The sequence below is a fragment of the Drosophila ananassae genome, chromosome 3L (assembly GCF_017639315.1).
Source record: "Drosophila ananassae strain 14024-0371.13 chromosome 3L, ASM1763931v2, whole genome shotgun sequence".
NCBI classification, from domain to species: domain Eukaryota; kingdom Metazoa; phylum Arthropoda; class Insecta; order Diptera; family Drosophilidae; genus Drosophila; species Drosophila ananassae.
In genome coordinates, this window is record NC_057929.1 from 1,947,756 (window position 1) to 1,968,309 (window position 20,554).

The 20,554-nt window shown below is 47.8% G+C and overlaps 3 protein-coding genes across 3 annotated transcripts in view; 2 read left to right on the forward strand and 1 right to left on the reverse strand.

The window, feature by feature from the left end:
* The first annotated feature begins 3,091 nt into the window (after positions 1–3,091).
* LOC6495451 (protein deadpan) lies at positions 3,092–6,562 on the forward strand. The gene is made up of 3 exons (XM_001958837.3): positions 3,092–3,643; positions 3,839–3,934; positions 4,988–6,562. The coding sequence occupies exons 1-3, from the start codon at positions 3,518–3,520 to the stop codon at positions 6,089–6,091; spliced, it is 1,326 nt and encodes a 441-aa protein (XP_001958873.1). The 5' UTR covers positions 3,092–3,517; the 3' UTR covers positions 6,092–6,562.
* A 221-nt stretch (positions 6,563–6,783) lies between these two features.
* LOC6495452 lies at positions 6,784–7,351 on the forward strand. The gene has a single exon (XM_001958838.4). It carries the CDS (start codon positions 6,886–6,888, stop codon positions 7,306–7,308), a length of 423 nt encoding a protein of 140 aa, XP_001958874.1. The 5' UTR covers positions 6,784–6,885; the 3' UTR covers positions 7,309–7,351.
* Positions 7,352–11,768: 4,417 nt separating this feature from the next.
* Positions 11,769–20,554, reverse strand: part of LOC6495196 (low-density lipoprotein receptor-related protein 1) — a 48,980-nt gene continuing 40,194 nt past the window's right edge. The window contains exons 14-21 of the mRNA XM_001958839.4: positions 17,766–20,496; positions 15,667–17,704; positions 15,214–15,600; positions 14,342–15,155; positions 13,720–14,284; positions 12,328–13,660; positions 12,145–12,271; positions 11,769–12,078 (exon numbers count right to left, since the gene is read on the reverse strand). Of these exons, the coding sequence (XP_001958875.2) occupies positions 11,926–12,078; positions 12,145–12,271; positions 12,328–13,660; positions 13,720–14,284; positions 14,342–15,155; positions 15,214–15,600; positions 15,667–17,704; positions 17,766–20,496 (8,148 nt within the window). The 3' untranslated portion in view covers positions 11,769–11,925. The remainder of the gene's footprint in view (positions 12,079–12,144; positions 12,272–12,327; positions 13,661–13,719; positions 14,285–14,341; positions 15,156–15,213; positions 15,601–15,666; positions 17,705–17,765; positions 20,497–20,554) is intronic.

Consider the following 20,554-nt stretch of genomic DNA (forward strand, 5'->3'; position numbering starts at 1 on the left):
AATTAGGGCCTGCTAGGAGCGGAAAAGGAGAAAAACCCTGCACGTCCCCTGGAAAGTCAGTTTTTCCTTAGCGCCGTCCATTGTCCGGGCCGTAAGCCATTGTTGTCATGTTGCCCGAAAAAAAGAATTCCGGGGGATGCTAAGGAGTTGGGGGTGTGGATCGGCAGATGTGGCAATCTTTGGCACGAGACGAAGGACATTTTAGTGCAAAATGTTGGCTCAGGAGCAGCTGATCCTCCAACTGACCGTTACATCCAATGGAAGAGGTCATAAATAAATGGGATTAGACATCATATGGAATGTGGATATAATATATTTCAGGAAATAGTTGTGGTCTCTAGAGGAAGGTGACTAATATTACTCATCACTAGTATCTCAAGTAAAGTGCATGTGCAATGCAAATGTTTATCTTAGTCTTTATTAAAATTGTAGTATTAATCATTGCATTCTCAGTGATGATGTAGTCCTTAAATTTATTTAATTCCCTCACATTTTTTATTATAAAGAAATGAAACATAAACCCTATTCTGTCACTAGAAGTGTTAAGTTCTCTTCCCCAGAATCTCTTTATTAATCTCCCCTGTTTTAATGTCTTTTTTGGGCGGAAAAGTGTGCGGGATTATAAGTTTCCCCTTTTGGGATGCCTGTCAGAAAGAACTTTCCAGTTATTAGCCCAACTCCCCGGCTCGCCATTTATCAAATTCATAAAAATAAAATCTCCCACAGACGGCAAAAAACAATCAAATACCCGGGGCGGCCCTATATGACTTCTAATGCCCCACAGACCGCACACTTCACTCAGGAGTCTCCCCCTCGCGACTAAGCGCCATAAAAATCAACAAGGAATTCATTTAAATCAACATATATCTTGGACGAACAGGAGTTGCTTCTCCTGACTGTATCCGGACAGGGGTTTAGTTCCGTTTGGATCAGTTCACACATTTGCCACCGTTTCATATTTTTCATGCTCATTATTTTTGAGGCACGCTGGAGTGGCGTGTGGGGTATGGGATGTGGGGTGCGGGGGCGTTGCTGCCAGCACAGCCCAAGTAATAACTGCAGTTCCCACAGCTAAAAATACAAACTCCTGAAGTCACTAATTTGAGGTTGAGAAAGGTCTCCTGTTCCTTCAGAATTGATTAAAAAAAGGAGGGAAGTAGATCGTCACTGGTCGACAGATCGAAGCTCCCAAACCGACCGGCTGTACAATAAAAATTAAAGTGTTTTAATGTGTAAATCGTGCGTTGGGAACGCATCGGGTATCCGTCGGTGCCCGGGAAGCCCCAAAAAGAGACCAGAAGAGATACAGATACAAGCCGGGCTACCGATCAGCAGCGATCGTGCCACACTAAATGGCGTTTACCTTGATCCCTTGCCGGGAATACAAAAAAAAAAAAGAACTCTGAAAACTGAAGGAAAAAAATAAGAAGAGAAGCCAAAACGACAACTGTGTTTTGGGGCTGATATTGAACTTTGATTTTTGCCTTGTTTCTTCGTTATAGAATTTCAATTCTGGTTTCTTCAGAAGGAACTCTGTCGCTTCTCCAGCACGTCTTCTGCCAGACGATTGATCCACATATGTCTGATGATGGTTCGTTCCATGGATTCTTTTTGCTTCTCAGCTCATTGAGTTTATTTGGCTTTTCGTGGGAAAATGTTTGCCAAAAATTTACGCCCAAATGGAGGCATTTAAAGGAGCCAAAGTGCCCGGTTATTATTCAGCTCATCAGTCTAGAATTTGACCGAACCCCAATGGTTTAGTTTGTCAACCCAACCGGCATCAGCAGCAGCAACAGCAGTAGCATTTATTCAATTTAAAGCTGTCACGATCGGTGGTGCAGAGATCGCATATGATGGATGATCGTGGCGGATTATTGCTCAACACGGGATTTACACTCCGGGCTTAATGCCAGGCCGAGATTGCTTTGCACAACCAGAGTTGCCAGGCGGCATCGCAACTTTTACTTTTACAATCCCAACCGATCTGATCCCAACTCCCCAAAATCGTAGGATATCCTAGGTAGTGAGATCTGGCAGCTGTCAGCTGGCGCATGGCCCGCGACAGTGGTTATTGACAACTCCTTTCGCCTTAATCCTGCCAACATCGTAAAGTAATAAATTTGCCTGAAGATGGAAAATCTGGACGGGGATCGGCCATAAAACTCCCGGCCCAGCCCAGGTAAGCTTCGTAATGATTGACCCCGAGAAGATCTCGTCTAGTTAGAAAGCAACCCCCTTTAAGACGACGATATCCAGGCAAAAACTAAATCAGAAACAAAAACAGAATATTCTTCGTCCTTCGAAAAAAGGGGGTTGGGCTGCCACGGGGGTTGCGGCAGCTGCGAGTAACAATTGCCAAGGATATCTCCTTAATGAATTGCAAATCATTCGACGGGCATTGATCAAGTTTGCCCTCTTCTATCCAAGGGTGAGCTAAGACGACACATCAGCCATCCAAAATACAGCCGGACTTCTTGTACGGATCGAATCCCAGCACAGCTGTCGCGAAATATTCGACTTATAAGGAATTATTTTATCGAAGTGATTGTAATTAGAGATCATTGATAGGGATATAGGGTTTTCTCATTTCAGATATTTTTAAGATTATAGTTTTTGAAGTTTTAGGAGTCCTTAGAGTTGTCCTTAGACTATGAAATACTTTAAAATAATTAAAGTTATAGTTATTTCTTAGAAAACATCTCAGAAACTTCTAATTCCCAAAGCCAACTCTGTATTTTGGAAAAATAATTCCCAAACATTTTCCAAAACCCTTGTTATAGAAGTTCGACTTTAGCAGAAAGCAGACTTCTAATGACTTTGGCTTTATAGCAATATTGTGTGGTTTCTGGATCAAAGTCCGGCTTAAGTTAGTTTATTTAGTTGAGCTCGGATTTTGACTAATCCCATGGCTGTAAGTGCCGTAATTTGTTGACTCGACTACTCTGACTACTCCGGCTGCCTGGCCGGAGGGGGAAAAACACTCACTCGACCAACCCCCAGAATGTGACACTCAATCAGTCGCACTCGGACTTTTGGGTTTCGAGTGCAAATGCCTCTGCTGCGGCTGAGCTGCAGAGTTCTTAGTCTGCAGACGATCGTTGAGTTGCCTACCTGCACTCTGCCGCCGTCGCTGCCAGCGTCGCCAGGTAAATGAGCACCTTCGTGTTTCCACTCGGGACTCGTTTCGGACTCGGGCATCGCCTTCGCCTCGATTCGTTTTTATTCACTGTCGTTACCCTCCGAGGATCAGTATCCTTTTGGCATCTCGTGAGCGCGGTCGTCCACCGCTCGACTTCGAATGAATCTGAAAACGAACTGAATACGCGTACCGTTGTTAAGTTTTTGTTATTCGAACTTTGCATAAGAGTACGGTGCAATAATTGTTAAAAAAAAATAATAATATTTTCGAACTGAAACCAAAGTATTTGTGTTGTGAAACCCCAAGCTGTATACTATCAGCTAGCACTTTTGGATTACTACTACACTATTTGGATAAATAAATTAAAATCGTTACAAAATGGATTACAAAAACGATATTAATTCCGACGATGACTTCGACTGCTCCAATGGATATAGCGATAGCTATGGAAGCAACGGTCGTCTGGCCAATCCCAATGGGTTGTCCAAGGCTGAGCTGAGAAAGGTGAGTGTGCCATGGACTAGAACACAATAATCAGCCAAAAATACATCGTTTTTGAATCAAAAAATAACTCTTTAAATGAGAAACTAAATCCCCTTTAATAGTCAAACACTCATTTATTTTGACTCTTGAAATTTCTAAAAAATTGCTTTTAAATTCCCCTAATTTATTAATTGGTATTTTCCCTTTTATTTGTAGACCAACAAACCGATTATGGAGAAACGTCGTCGGGCTCGCATTAATCACTGTCTGAACGAACTCAAGTCCCTGATACTGGAGGCAATGAAGAAAGACGTAAGTATCCTTATATATGGGAGTCCTCACGCGATTTAGAAACTAGGCCCCCGATCGAAATCAGTTCACGTTCCCTATAAATTATGTCAGGTCATAAAAAAAAAAAAAACAGAAACCCTTGAGACCACAAGTGTTCGAAGGCGGCAAAAGTACAAAAGGATAAAAAAAAAGAAACCAACTCCTACGACAAACGGACAGACGGACAAACGGACAGACCTCAGAGGTCTAATTGAGTATTAAATTTTATTGATGATCATTACACGAGAGCGCCGACGAGGAGTCAGTCAAGAGACCAAAAAGTGTTAACAAGTCGAGGAATTACGCAGAAATCGTCGGAGATGCGAACGAAACAAGTTTCCAAGGAGGAGGTGATCCTGCTGTGAGAAAACTACAAAGCAGAAATCAAGTAAAATTTGCCGCCGCAGAATTCTGCAGTGAGAAGGATGAGAAGACCAAAAAATCAAATAAGAAAGACATTGAGGGGGGGGGACATTGAGAAAAAAAGCAAAAGTAAACAAAAGGTTCAGACAGAGGAGCGGGGGAGGGGACGAGCTGAGGGCTAGAGGGGTATCAGGGGGTGGAGAATGGCGAGCGACCTGCGTGGGAACCTTTTTGCTAAAATATGCAGTCCCCGAAGGTGAGACAGAGATGCATGAAGGAACAGAGAATATTACACTGGGAGATATAAGGACAAAGTATAAAAATCTTGGTAAAGGGATAAGGTACAAAAGGATTAGTATATGAAATGGGAAACCTCTTTTTTTCTCTCTCTGTACTGAGAACCAAGATCGAGCTATCTTTTCTCAACGTTGTTGCTGAATCTCACCTCGGTCGTGTGATATTTGCAGAGTGGACTCCACCGAAGTGGACTGCAGATTACACGCGAATAGTTGGACATATGAGGCACAAATCGTGCTCCTTGACTTGCCCAGCCATTTTCCCAGCCATTGAACTTGTTATAGGGCCGAAAACAATTAGCCAGACCGACCATACCATCTTCTCCTCATTTCATCATTATCTGACCATGGATTTTTCTCATTCGTTTCGTTTTAGCCGGCTCGCCACGTCAAGCTGGAGAAGGCCGACATACTTGAGATGACGGTGAAGCATCTGCAATCCGTGCAGCGCCAGCAACTGAACATGGCCATCCAAACCGATCCCAGTGTCGTCCAGAAGTTCAAGACCGGCTTCGTGGAGTGCGCCGAGGAGGTGAATCGTTATGTCAGCCAGCTGGATGGAATTGATTCTGGTGTGCGACAGCGGCTCAGCGCCCATTTGAACAACTGCGCCAACAGTCTGGAGCAGATCGGTTCCATGAGCAACTTCAGCAATGGCTATCGTGGCGGAATCTTCCCCGCATCGGCCCCAGCAGCTGCTCCGGCTCCATTGTTTCCCTCGCTGCCGCAGGACTTGAACAACAACAGTCGCACCGAGACCACGGCTCCAGCGATCCAAATGGGTGGACTCCAGCTCATCCCCTCGCGTTTGCCATCGGGCGAATTTGCCCTGATTATGCCGAATACGGCGGGATCCACTGCTCCGCCACCGGGACCCTTCGCCTGGCCGGGATCAGCTGTTGGAGCAGCACCCGCTGGAGCAGCTAGCGCCGCTCTGGCCAGCATTGCCAATCCCACGCACCTCAATGACTACGCCCAGAGCTTCCGGATGAGCGCCTTCAGCAAGCCGACTCCAGCCGGCCAGCAGGAACACTCACTGCACAACCCACACCCGGCACAGACCCAGCTGGCCGTGAAGAACAGCACCAGCAGTCCGCCCCTGAGCCCCATCTCGTCGATTTCCAGCCACGGGGAGGAGTCCCGGACCGCCTCGCCCGGCGTCGATGTGCTGGCCAAGCACAGTTTCGCCGGTGTCTTCTCCACACCGCCGCCGACCAGCGCCGAGACCTCGTTCAACACGAGCGGATCCCTCAATCTGAGCGCCGGCAGCCACGACAGCAGCGGTTGCTCCCGATCCCTGGTCCACTTGCAGCAGCAGCAAGTGTCCTCCACCAGCGGATCGGTGAAGCGGGAGCGGGAAGCCGCACCCGGAGCCGATGCTGATTCCAGCGATTGCTCGTTGGACGAACAACCCTCGTCGAAGAAGTTCCTGGCCGCCGCCATCGAAAAGTCAGCAGGCTCCGCCTGGAGGCCCTGGTAGATCTATCAATAAAACATAAATCTCTATGTTAAGTTTATTATCAATTCCAAAAAAAAAAAAAAACAAAAAACATTGTTAAATTATTTAATTGCAATTTATTTTCAAAGACCACGAACTCGAATGCTTTAGAACCCCATTAAGTTTCAACTTATTCTATGTTTTTGTATCAATGTTTCGATTTCTTCATTTTTAAGTTCAGCTGTGATTTTGTATATTTTTTTGTGTAATTCTCATTTAAGCATTTTTATACATACATCTATTATGTAGTTCATTAATCAATTGTGTATGTTCTTTGATGTTCTATCGTTTCTTAAATATTTAAATCATTTTAAATACTTATTATATTTATAAGTTATGTAGATTCTCTTGTATAGCATTACGTTTTCACGTTTCTATTTTAGTGATTTATTATGATGATTGTAATTATAATTCTAAGTTCAACAATAAGTTAAAAAAAGAGTGAAAATATGAATAATAAATGATACAAGATTAAAACGAATTTTTCAACTTGACTTTTTCAAAAACTTGAACTCGAAATAAAACGGAAATAGACATTCGAGTGATAATGCAAGTTGCGGAACTAGCCTTGCAATCTGTTTTCATTAGAATATGTTTTTTTGATTAAAACAACTGATTAGCTAATCAAAAATGCTCTGAGCTAAAACCTATTTAAACTCAGACCCAGGCACTTTATGTGAAAAAATCAGAAAATATTGTTGCAGTCGAGAGCACGCAGTGATTTTCAGGCGTGCATTTTTAAAAACTCAAAAAGCATCTAAAATATATATTCCAAAATGCCAAAATCACTCAAAACATTACTAATCCTTTCAATTTTGCCCATTATTACCTTGGCAATTGATTACGAGGATACTATACTGAAATACCGCGCTTCGCCAAAGCTCACAGGTCCTGTTAAGCTGCTCCACGATCCTGACGACGCCATTTTGAATAAATTGGACGCCGCGATGGAAAAGATATCCGCCATTTATATGCAGGCAGTTTTTGCGGGAACCCACACACCGGAGATGGAGGCGCCACTGCGTGTCCTCGAAATGGAACTATTTGAACTACTGGATCAGCTATACAAGCAGAATCGTCTCAAGGACTATATGAAGTACGAGGCGGAAGTGACGCGACAAATGATAATCTACAATATGCTGAAGAGATTGTTTGGATACACGCAGGATAGTGTGGAAGTAGCGCCAGGAAGCTTTTGATTTATTTCTTCAATAGAAACTAATTATTAATTAAGCTATTAATTAAAATTTATTACTACACTTCCGTAGGAAGCCCAAAAAAAAGTGTTTGGCAGAAACAAATTGATTTTCATCCTCATTTCCGATTTTCAATTTTCCATTTTCCCCAACTCTCCGTTTTCTGATTTACCTTTCTCCCCTTTTTCCAATTTTTATATTCAAAAAAACAAAAAATTTGATTTCACTTCCGTAATAACTTCCGCAACAGCCTGTTCCTTGCGTGTGGCTGTCGAGCGTCGCCCCCGCCTCTCAAGGGTTCGCCGCGAGTCCTTCCACTCTCGGGATCCTCGGCACTTCCCACACTCAATCATATCGGCACTGCTGTTACTTGATCCTTCTGTGAGAAAAACAACAACACCTCCGTGGCGAGATCGAAAATTATCATAATTTTCATTTCCTCTTTACGCTATTATCCTTTTGCATTTCCAAATACCGTTGCACTTGTTTCGCTCCTCCGAGATCTGTGTGTTTCCCACACATCCTTCAGATCCTTTATCTTTGCTTGTTTGCTTTGTGGTTGTTCTCCTCCATCCGTCTCGCCTGTTTGCATTCCACTTGTCTTGCTGGATCCTTCGGTTTCATTCCTTTGTGTGTTATGTTTGCTGTGATTTGATGCTGGGACTGGGTCTGGGACTGGGACTCGAACTGGCATCCCTGGTATCTCCATGAGTGTGTAAGATTTTTTTTTCGTTTCGGCTATCACTTTTATTTTTTTACTTTTGATTTCTTTCCTGGGAATCGGTGTGGGAATGTGTGCACTTACATACCTACTTTTCGTATCATTTTTTGGACAATTTTCTTGTTGTTTTTGTTCTTATATTGAATAATTAATACTTTTCTCATACCTATCCATTCTGAGATCCCCTTTAAAATGTCAAAAAGGAGTGGAAGCCCCCACCGATGGTTCCACCAAAAGATATATCTTTGCCATATCAAATCCGATTCTTCTAAAAAATACCTTCACCGATTTGTAGATTGACTTTCCACAAATCTGCATATATATCTGAAAATGAAATATTTATACAATTTTTTCTCAAATTTTATGGGTTATCCCCTTCAAAATGTGGGGTTAGGCATGGGGACGACAATATGACCCACTGCGATAGCCATATCTTAGCCAATTTCCACCCGATTCATGAGGGGAATACCTTAAACGATTTGTAGAACGATTCTCCATCAATCTGTATCAAAATCTGGAAACGAAATATTTTTTTGATTTTTTCTCAAATTTTACGGGCTATCCCCTTCAAAATGTGGGGGACGACAATATGACCCACTGCGATAGCCATATCTTGGCCAATATTTATCCGATTCATGAGCTGAATACCTTAAACGATTTGTGAATCGATTCTCCACCAATCTGCATCAAAATCTAGGAACGAAATATTTTTTACATTTTTCTCAAATTTTACGGGCCATCCCCTTCAAAATGTGGGATCAGGCATGGGGACGACAATATGACCCACTGCGATAGCCATATCTTGGCCAATTTCCACCCGATTCATGAGCGGAATACCTTAAACGATTTGTGGAACGATTCTCCATCAATCTGTATCAAAATCTGGAAACGAAATATTTTTTAGATTTTTTCTCAAATTTTATGGGTTCAAAATGTGGGGTCAGGCATGAGGACGACAATATGACCCACTACGATAGCCATATCTTGGCCAATTTTTATCCGATTCATAAGCGGAATACCTTAAACGATTTGTAGAACGATTCTCCATCAATCTGTATCAAAATCTGGAAACGAAATATTTTTTTGATTTTTTCTCAAATTTTACGGGCTATCCCCTTCAAAATGTGGGGGACGACAATATGACCCACTGCGATAGCCATATCTTGGCCAATATTTATCCGATTCATGAGCTGAATACCTTAAACGATTTGTGAATCGATTCTCCACCAATCTGCATCAAAATCTAGGAACGAAATATTTTTTACATTTTTCTCAAATTTTACGGGCCATCCCCTTCAAAATGTGGGATCAGGCATGGGGACGACAATATGACCCACTGCGATAGCCATATCTTGGCCAATTTCCACCCGATTCATGAGCGGAATACCTTAAACGATTTGTGGAACGATTCTCCATCAATCTGTATCAAAATCTGGAAACGAAATATTTTTTAGATTTTTTCTCAAATTTTATGGGTTCAAAATGTGGGGTCAGGCATGAGGACGACAATATGACCCACTACGATAGCCATATCTTGGCCAATTTTTATCCGATTCATAAGCGGAATACCTTAAACGATTTGTAGAACGATTCTCCATCAATCTGTATCAAAATCTGGAAACGAAATATTTTTTTGATTTTTTCTCAAATTTTACGGGCTATCCCCTTCAAAATGTGGGGGACGACAATATGACCCACTGCGATAGCCATATCTTGGCCAATATTTATCCGATTCATGAGCTGAATACCTTAAACGATTTGTGAATCGATTCTCCACCAATCTGCATCAAAATCTAGGAACGAAATATTTTTTACATTTTTCTCAAATTTTACGGGCCATCCCCTTCAAAATGTGGGATCAGGCATGGGGACGACAATATGACCCACTGCGATAGCCATATCTTGGGCAATTTTTATCCGATTCATAAGCGGAATACCTTAAACGATTTGTGGATGGATTCTCCGCCAATCTGCATCAAAGTCTGGAAACGAAATATTTTTTAGATTTTTTCTCAAATTTTATGGGTCATCCCCTTCAAAATGTGGGGTCAGGCATAAGGACGACAGTATGACCCACTACGATAGCCATATCTTGGCCAATTTTTATCCGATTCATAAGCGGAATACCTTAAACGATTTGTGGATGGATTCTCCGCCAATCTGCATCAAAGTCTGGAAACGAAATATTTTTTAGATTTTTTTCTCAAATTTTATGGTGGGTCCCCTACTAGGCCTTGGCACAATTTTGAAGAATTGTATTTTAGCAAATTTGCCAAGATTTAATCTAAGCGCTTTCTTTATACCATTGTTTTTGGGATTGGGATATTTAATTGTCATTTAACAAATTAACTTGCAACAAATTTGAAAACTCTTGGCATTGTCCAGGGATATTTTCCCATAGCCCACAAATACGAGCCTTTTGAAAACAAAGTCATGCGGTGTTTAGCAGGAATTCTCCCACACAGACACAGACACACCATCACTTTGAATATGCCCCCGTGATCCTTTTTTCTGTTCGGTTGCAAGTGAAAAGGATGAAATGTATCCTGCCTACCTGTGCATCGGCAAATTCAAATCGCTTGCATTTCTCACACAAAATACAAAACACAAAACCAACAAATACAAAGGAAAGCAACCAATGGTCTCTGAATGAGCCCAGATATCCTTGTTTCTTTGCCTGATTTGGTTTCCTTGGTGGGTAACAAGTGTATCTATCGGAATCCGTGAGATTGCTGTGATTGAACAGCTTTGCGCAACCTATCGCAGGATATGATAGGTTTAAGAAAATGTGGAAAAGTATTTCCTTGAGGTTTCCCAGGATATGACCTCCTCATTCCACAGGTAAACTGCTGAAAGAGGAGAGATTTCAAAAAAAGTATTGGTTTTTTATTTGCGAATTAATGCATATTTATTTTTTTTTTGCGCGCATGGCTTTGCTTAACATACATATTTTATTGTTAATCATTTTTTTACAATATATATTTTTTTAAAATTTGGCTTTGTCTGAGCATTATTTTTACAGGAAATCTCGTTTTCTCTCGGCTTTAGGTCGATTGATGTGAAAATTGTGCAAACTATGTACGATATACAATACATAATACATAAATATGTTATGTACTACCGTTGTGTGAAGGATAATTCACTTAATTTCTATTCATTTCTGTTCATTAATTTGTATATATGCTTTTGTGTGCTGGCTCGCGTTCGTCCTGGCATTGTGATGACTTAATTTAAATGCATTTTTGGTCAATATCAATATCAATATCAATAGACGAATTCGTGCGTTTCGTTTCATTTCGATACATTTCACTAATTGGCAATGTGTGGTTTAGTGATTTAGCGAAAGACAAATCTTGCCATTTAAATGTTAACTAGGCTGCTTGCTGGCGGGCAATAAATGTATAAAATATGTACAATGTTCTTTTCAGCTCTCACGAGCTTTAACTAAATCTACCAACTATAAAATTTACAGATCCACTGAACGTTCCGGATTATACACACATACATCATTATACATATATAAAATTCATTTATCAAAAGGCGCATTGCTTGTTAAACGTTTAAACAAATGACAAGAAGAATTCCCATTTAAGGTATGTAGGTTTTAAGGACATCTCATTCGGTACATAACAAAGGGAGCATGGCTGCCTGAGTTAGAGCTCTTTGGATGAGGCCGGGTGTAGGCCATTTAAAAAAATTATATAAAATAATATCAAACATAAAAGGAAACAAAATGTACACAAACGTTTACGAAAAATTCGTTATATGGCTACACGCTATCAGTCCATTGTTCGAGTTCAAATCGGTAATGAGAATAATTATGATTTTTTTTCATTTTGTTTTTTTTTTTTTGGAGAAGGCTGCGCCTAACACAGATCTGGCTCGGGGCGTGTCAATCATCAGAGTATGTCCGGTGTATGATTCTCGTCATGCGTGTGCTGCAGCAGTCCCTTCCGCTCGTCCGGAGCCGTACTGTGAGCTATTTCCGTGCTAGCTGGCTCCGGAATGGAATCGGCGTACATGGATTCGTACACCGGATTGGCAAAGTTGCCCTGCGAACGAAAATTTGAATTAGTAATTGCTTTGGGTAATTGAGTTTAATAAATTCCAGCGTGTACCTTGTCATCCTCACTGGCGAATGTGGGCGCCTCGTCGGCATCACCGCGATACATGGCATTCGTGAGCATGATTTCCACATTGTCCGTGAGCCGGGCATGCGAAAATGGTTGAGCTATGCGATGTTTCCTATAGAAGATAAAAGGTATTACAAATAGGTCTAATTGCCAGTTTATGGAACTCACTTTAGGAAGTAAACAGCGCCAGCGAAGAGGGCCAAAACCAACATGATCACTGCCAAGATCAGGGCCATAACAGAGAGCACGCCACCCGACTCAGTCGATTGATCCTCACCCTTGAGAGCATCCACGCTATCCATCAGACAGGGCACCACCTTGGTGTTTTCGCAGAGACACTCGTTGATGGAGCTGCCCGGACGACAGACGTTGCACTCTCCGCCGACGCAGTACGGAGGCAAGTGGCAGGCATTACCCTGCCAATCCCCTATGCAGCTGCAATGCGGACGCGAGTACCCGTCCAGGTGGCACACTCCGCCATTGGCACAGAAGCGAGCGCAGGGATTATCATCTCCAACGGGCAGGGTGCAAAATTCACCGTTCCACTGATCCGTGCAGTTGCACAACGCCACACCTTTGATGACGTGACAGGTTCCAGAGTTTTGGCAGATGATTCCGGTGCAGGGATCTCGCAGGGGCACCTTGGCGGAGTCGCAGAAGTGCGGTGGATTGGAAGTCGTACACAAGTCCGACTCGCAGGTCTCTCCAATGTAACGCGGCGGGCAAGTGCAGCTCAATCGACGACCACGCTCCGAACAAGTGCCTCCATTCTGGCAGAAGTCCCGGCAAGAGCTGGATTCGCAGTGATCCCCAAAGAAGCCGCTGGGACATTTGCACTGACGCTGACCCTTGCTTCCGATGATACAGGAGCCTCCGTTCTTGCAAAAGTCGGCGCATTCGTTAATCTCACACCGTTTTCCGGTGAATCCGTCCGGACATTCGCACTGCGGGTTTCCCGTGAGCGTTTCCCGGCAGATGCCGCCATTATCGCAGGTGAGATTCAGGCAGTGCTCACATTGATCGCCAATGAACATTTCCGGGCAGCTGCACTTCATACCCTCCGTCTCGGACAGAAGGCAAGATCCGCCGTTGTGGCAGCGGCTTTGGCAAGCGGGCATGGATGTCTCGCACCGAGCTCCAGACCATCCGGCCGTACAGGTGCACTTCAGAGGCGGTGGATCAAAGGAGCCAGGCAACTGCGGCGCCACCGTGCACACTCCGTGGTTAAGACAGTGGCCGGAGCAACGATAGTGCTCGCACAACTCACCCTCGAACTGCGGCTGGCAGATGCACTTGGGTTCGTGGTCGACGATCTGGCAGGTTCCGAGGTTGCACTGCAGAGGGCAGTAGCCTGGAATGTCCGCATGGGCCGTACAGAGACCCGCGTCGGTCATGACGAAGCCATCAGCACACTTGCAACTATAGCCGCTGGATGATTCAGAGGAGAGGATGCAAAGAGAACGGGAGGCCTTGCAGGGATCCTTTCCACAGGGATTGGTAACTAAAAAGTAAACAAGGTTTAGAATGTGTCCTGGTCAGGACTAAGACCTATATACGTACTATTTTTATTCTGCTTCATGGGATGAAGAATTCCAATGTCGGACGATCGATATCCCTTCAGCAAATAGGTGCCATTGTCGTTGCCAAACTTGTTCATTTTGATGATGCTCTGGTCATATAGCTTGATGTACAAGTAGTCCTCGAAGACATCGATCTTCTGGGGCTTCTCCCGATTGCCAAAGCGGCGCACAACATTCCGATCCTTGCCATTGAGGCGACACGTTTCAATGGTGCCCTTACGGTAGTCCGCCCAGTACAGCCGACCAGTGGGATAGTCCATGGAAAGGCTGATCGGCCAACCCACGTCGCGCTCTACCAGGCTCTTCTTATTGCTGCCGTCCAGCGAAGCCACCAGGATGCCGTTCTCCAGGGTGGACCAGATCATGATACGCGACTCCGGTTCCAGGACAATGTCCGTGGGATTCAGACCGGTGGACACAAGGGATATGTACTTTTTGCCCTCAATGTCGGTGACCACAATTTGATTATGCCGCGAATCGATGATGTATACCCGTTGGGTAATCCAGTCCACAGCCAGGGACTTTGGATCATCCAGTTCTGGGATCTAGATAGTAAATGACATGGTTATTGGTGAGCTTTTCAAAGACAGCGTAAAACTTACATTAAAAGCCGTCAGCTCCTTGAGATCCCGACGCACTCGCAGTCCTGTTTCCTCCACATGCGGCGTGGCTATTTTCATGGTGTGCACTTTGCCATGATGCGAGTCAATCCAGAAGAGCAGCGTGTCCTTCGGTCTGATCAGTATATCAAACACGTCTATCTTCAAACTATCCGTTTGGAAAAAGCCGACCACGGTGGTTCCCTCCTGCTTGGCTGGCAGAATGAATCTGAACTCCTGCTCGGATGCCAGCAGAAGGATCTGATCCGGCCCAGAGGCCAGACAAGTGGCATTCTTCTCCGGACCTTTGTGGTAGCCATCGGCACACTTGCAGTTGTAGTGGCCCATCTTCTTTTCAATGCAAATCTGAGAGCAACTGCCGAAGCCGCACACCGGCGGCTGGCAGTTCATCTCATCGGAGCCATCGATGCAGTTGTACTGACCGTCGCAGCGGAAGATCTTTGAGATGCAGTCGTCGTTCTCGCACTGGAACTGGTCATGCCGGCACTTGGGCAACGCCGCACACACCTTCTCGGACTCGTCCTCGTTGTCGCCGCAATCGTCGACGCCATCGCAGAGCGCCGAGTTCCGGACGCACAATTGATTCTTGCACTTGAAGGCGTTGGCATGGCAGTGGACGTGGGCACAGGTCTCTAGGCTTTCGTCGCTGCCGTCCAGGCAGTCATCCCAGCCATCGCATTTCCAGCGGGACATGATGCACTTGCCGTTGCCGCAGCTGAAATGATCGGCGGGGCAGGTGCAGTTCACCTCGTCAGAACCATCCGGACAGTCGTCATCGCCATCACATTCGTATTGCCTGGAAGGGGATAAGGATTAGTTCCTGAAACAACTCTATTCTTTTGGGAGTTGCTTACTTATTGATGCAGGTATTGAAGGCGGCACACTTGAACTGGTTCGCTTTGCAGGTGATGTTGCAGTTGATCTCGTCGCTACTGTCGTCGCAGTGGATCTCCCCATCGCAGCGGTGGTTGTGCTTGATGCACTTGCCCGTTCCGCACCGGAACTCGCTCTCCGAGCAATTGCGCATCTGGCAGTTCATCTCGTCGCTGCCATCGCCGCAATCATTCTCGTAATCGCACCGCCAGCGTCCCGGTATGCACTTGGTATTGTTGCACTTGAAGTAGGTGGGGTCGCAGGTGGCCTTGGAGGTGAAGCAACTGGCCGGCTCATCCTCGCCGTTGGGACAATCAGCCTCGTCATCGCAGCGCCACGCCATGGGTATGCAGCGTCCTGAATCGCACCTGGAGAAGGAAGAAAGTAATCGGATGAGTAACCTGAAGGATCAGATGGTATTCTTGGACACTTACTGGAAGTCATTGGGACCACATGACAAGTTCTCGCAGTTGGCCTCATCCGACTTATCGGGACAGTCGATATCGCCATCGCAGACCCAAACGAAGGGCATGCAACGATTGTTGCCGCACTGGAACTCGTGCCTCTTGCAGACCAGCGGTAGGCATCCGGTTTCATCCTCGCCACCGGGACAATCCCGTACTCCGTCACACCGCTTTCCATTGTCCACACAGAAGGCACTGGAGTTGGACGTGGCGCCGCACTTCAGATGCGTATCGAAGCAGGTGAACTTGTCGCAATCGATCTCATCCGATCCGTCGCCGCAGTGGTTGGCGCCATCGCAGATATTGGACGGGTGGATGCACTTCTTGTTGGCGCACTGGTACTGTCCCGGCTCACAGTGGAAGGGCGGACAAGTGTCCGGCTCGTCGCTGCCGTCGCCGCAGTCATCCTGCGTATCGCACCGCCAGTAGAACGGAATGCATTTGTAGGTATTCTTGCACTCGAAGTGGGCTGCGGTGCAGTTGGCCCGGCAGGTGCGGCCATCGTCCGCCAGAATGAAGTTTGTGGGGCACATGCACTTGTAGTAGGGAGCCTCAGGGGAGAGGACACACAGGGTGGAGCAGTTGGCCGCCAGGCAGGGATTACCACTCAGGGGCTGTTGCTGGCGGTAGGGATGGAAGATGCGGAGATCCATGGGTCGGTGGATAGTGGTAATCAAGGTGGTGCAGTTGCGGTCGCCATAGATGCTGCAGTACTCGATGGACTTGGTCTCCCAGTCGGACCAATAGACACGTCCCTCCCACACGGCGATGGCGAAGATATGGTGCAGGTTCAGCAGAGGATTGATGCTCCTCGCCAGGAGCAGGCGCGTGTGCTTGCCTTCCAGATCGCTCACCGAAATGGTATCTTCCCTGGCGTCGCCCCAGAACAGTTGCTGAGTCTCAAAGCTGATGGTCAGGGCATTCGGCCAACCCAAACCATCCCGGATAATCATCCTGGGGTTGGATCCATCCATGCCTGCCTTGCCGATGTGCGGATTGTCGCCCCAATCCGACCAGAAGATGTGCCGCTGGTACGGATCCAGGGCAATGCCACGGGGCTCTCGCAGGTTCTCACTTATCAGCACCCGTCGATACTTGCCATCCAGCTGGGACACCTCGATGGTGTCCAAGCCCTTGTCGCACCAGTAGAGGTTCTTGGCCACCCAGTCGACAGCCAAGCCATCGGGATTCTTCAGGACGTTCTGGTGCAGGGTCTGGGTCTTGTTCTCCTTGGGGCAGTACCGCTTGATGGTGCCCACTATGCTGGTCACATCGGACCAGTACAGGCACTGGCTGTCCCAGTCAAAGTCCAGAGCCACCGCATTGGACAGCTCGTTGATCAGGATGGTGCCGTTGCCCACCATGTTCACCTGCCGGATGTAGTATCGGTTGGAGAAGATTAGCTCCATGGATATGTTGCTGGTGGCCTTGCAGGTGTGGGAATCGACCAGGGTATACCCCTTGGCACAGCCGCACTTGTAGGAGCCGTAGGTGTTGATGCAGGTCTGGGAGCACGGCTGCTGCTCGTCGCACTCGTCGATATCCGTGCAGAGGTGGGGACTCTTGGGCAGGACCTTGTAGCCTGGCCGGCAGTGGCACTTGTAGCCCACCACCTTGTCCTCGCACTCGTGCTCGCAAATATCCCGAATTAGGCACTCGTTCACGTTGCACAGCTCCTCGTCGGAGTAGTCGGCACAGTCATCCCTCCGATCGCAGAGCAAGTCCACGCTGATGCAGGCTCCGTTCTTGCACCGGAAGTCGTCCGTTCCGTTGCACCCACGGGTGTGGGCACACAGGCTGGCCAGCTCATCCGATCCGTCGCGGCAGTCCTGCCTGCCATCACACGTCTGGTTCCGGAAGATGCACAGTCCGTCCTGGCACTGATGCATTTGTGAGCCACCCGGACAAGCATGCGGCGGATAGACCGGCACACAACCCTCGTACTCGTCATCGCCTCCAGGGCAGTCCTCGTCGCCATCACACACGTACTGGGAATCGATGCAGAGACCTGGGGAAGCAGGAAGATATATTAGATCCCTTTCCACCTCAACTAGTAGTCTAAGACTTACCACTTGAACAAAGATGAGCCGGCGGTGGACAATCAGGAATGTGAGCAACCGTTCCGCACTGGGGTCCTTCGTCTTCACTGCCCTCGTCGCCTCCGGGACAGTCCTTCTCGCCGTCGCAGACCCACTTCTGGGGGATGCACCGTCCGGAGCTCTTGCACTGGAACAGATGAGGTCGGCACGGCCGACTGGGACATTGAGGACCCTCATCCGTACCGTCCTCGCAGTCGCTTTTGCCGTCGCACTGGAAGCTGGCCGGGATGCAGCCGTTGTCGCAGGCAAATTGGCTGCCGTGGCACTCATGGCGGCACTCCAACTCATCGCTGCCATCGGGACAGTCCTTCTCCCCGTCACAGTGCCAGGATCCGGAGATACAGTTCCCGGTGGCGCATCGGAACTGGCCAATGTCGCAGCTGCCGCTGGTGCGGTTGCCGCAGTTCAGCTCATCGGTGCCATCAGGACAGTCGGGGTCGCCGTCACACCGCCAGCTGGGCATGATGCAGATGGTGCTGTTGCCGCAGTGCTCGAAGGTTACGTCGCCAGCCTCGCAAGGCATCGGGGGGCAGTCCTTCTCATCGCTGAAGTCCCGGCAGTCCTTCATGTTGTCGCAGCGGAACTTGCGGGGAATGCACTCCCCGCTGCCGCAACGGAACTCCTCCCTCTGGCACTTGCAGAGTACGGCCGCCTCGTCGCTGCCATCGCCACATTGGTGCTGGCCATCGCACATGTTCTCCTTGGGAATGCAGCGATGGTTCTGGCACATAAAGTGCGTCTCGGGGCACTCCCGGAAGATGCAGTAGCTGCGCCACTCATCCGAGCCGTCTGCGCAGTGGGTCACATTGTCGCAGGTCAGCTCCATGGGTATGCACTCTCCGGAGTGGCAGTTGTACTGGGATTTTCCACAATTCGTGTTGACGGGGGCGATGCAACGGCGCCCGTCCGCTGCCAGGACACCCTGGGTGCAGTGGCAAGTGGCCTGGCCACTCGCGTTCAGGATGCACACATCCTCGCACTGACCGTTCAGGATCTTGCACTGGTTGGAGTCGCAGTTCACGCTGCTATTCTGCACCGCCACAATGCCCATGGGCCGGGTGACGTGCTCGCGCAGGAAGAGGACATCCGTGCCGGTGAACTTGTTGGCTCGCACCACGGCGTGCAGCACCCAGTCGGTCCAGAAGAGCAGGTCACCGTACACGGCCATGGCGAAGGCATGCTTGGGCGTGGAGTGGGCCAGGACCACCCGATGGCTACCATCGTAGTTGGCGCGCTCGATCTTGTCCAGCCTGGCGTCCGCCCAGTACAGCTTCTGCTGCTCCAGATCCAGAGTCAGGGCATTGGGCATCTTGATGTCCGTCTTGATGATACTCTCCACGCCGTATCCGGTGAGGAAAGCTCTCTGAATGCAAGGGGCCTCCTCGTTCCAGTTCGTCCAGTAGATCATGCCCAGACACGGCTCCACGGCAATGCCTCGCGGCTTGTCCTTCTCCCGCAGCTTGAGTACGTTCTTCACCTGCTTATGATTCCAATCCGACACCAGATCCAGGTGGCGCAGCTCCACGCTTCGGATGGCCGCGTTGTTGTTGGACGTCCAGAAGAGCTGCTCGTTGACAATGTCGTAGGCCAGGCCCTCCACCCGCTCCTGCTGTCCCAGCAGCACCCGCTGTCCAGTGCCATTAAAGTGTACCTGGTTTATGGTGCTCAGCTGGACATCCGAGTAGTAGACCAACTGCTCCTCGTAGTTGTAGCTGATGGCGATCACATTCCGCATCAGGGTACTGTTGGATATCATCTGGACGGGCCAGTTCTTGTTGGAGTGATCCGTCATGTGAATGCTCTCGATGTTGCTGCGGTAGCTGAACAGCAGGAAGTTCTCGTAGGGCTCACAGGAGGTGCCGTCCGCGGAGAGGCGACTGTGGGCACAGGCGCAAATGGCAGTGGTTCCATTGAACAGGCAGAGCTGCTCGCAGCCGCCGTTGGCCGTGGCGCACGGATTGCTGCCCCGCTGTATGTGCTTCGAGTAGATCTTCAGGTCCCTAATGGCGTCCTGCTCCGTCTGCAGCACCACCTTCGACTGGCTGAGATTGGCCAGTGGAGCCACCTTAATGGTTCCCTCATTGTACTTGTTCTCAGCCCAATACAGATAGTCTCCCATCTTGGCCAGAGCCACAGGGTTGTTCAATGTTTCGTTCAGCAGCTGTTCCCGAAGATTGCCATCGTAGTCCACCTTCATCAGGGCATCTGGATAACGCTCGCACCAGTACACCTTAGTGGCCTCGATGTCCAAAACAAGACTTCCCACCGCCCAGTTGGCACGCGTCTGGTTCACGAGGATGAAAGGCTGACTCCCGTCCAGCCCAACCCGTCCGATGTGCTGCTGGGTAACGTAAAAGAGCATTCCCTGGAGGGGATCCACAGCCAGAGCTGTAGGCTTGTCCACATTAGACACCACAACATAGCGATGACTTCCGTCCAAACGAGCCACCTCGATGAGATTTCTCTTCGTGTCGCTCCAGTAGATGTTCCCTGCCACCCAGTCAATGGCAATGCCACCCAGCCAGTCCTGCTGCTTATATCCGGCCACGTTGATGGCCTCCAGAATGGTCTCACGTTGGGTGCCGTCGCGTTTCACCCGCGAGATGCTGCCCAGCTCATTGTCGCCCCAGTAGAGGGTGTCCGTGGCAGCGAAATAGTCAACGAAGCTGGCAGAACTCACCCGGGAAATGGGCACCAAAGCCTGGAAATAAATCGAATTCTCAGTCAAGGATGGATGTGGGAGCACTGAAAAAACCTAC

What these genes read in the sequence shown, in the direction of transcription:
- LOC6495451 (XM_001958837.3), top strand. Translation starts at nt 3,518, where the DNA reads ATGGATTACAAAAACGATATTAATTCCGACGATGACTTCGACTGCTCC. An exon ending in CCAAGGCTGAGCTGAGAAAG is followed by an intron (nt 3,644 to 3,838) that starts GTGAGTGTGCCA and finishes TTTTATTTGTAG; the next exon opens with ACCAACAAACCGATTATGGA. An exon ending in TGGAGGCAATGAAGAAAGAC is followed by an intron (nt 3,935 to 4,987) that starts GTAAGTATCCTT and finishes GTTTCGTTTTAG; the next exon opens with CCGGCTCGCCACGTCAAGCT.
- LOC6495452 (XM_001958838.4), top strand. Translation starts at nt 6,886, where the DNA reads ATGCCAAAATCACTCAAAACATTACTAATCCTTTCAATTTTGCCCATT.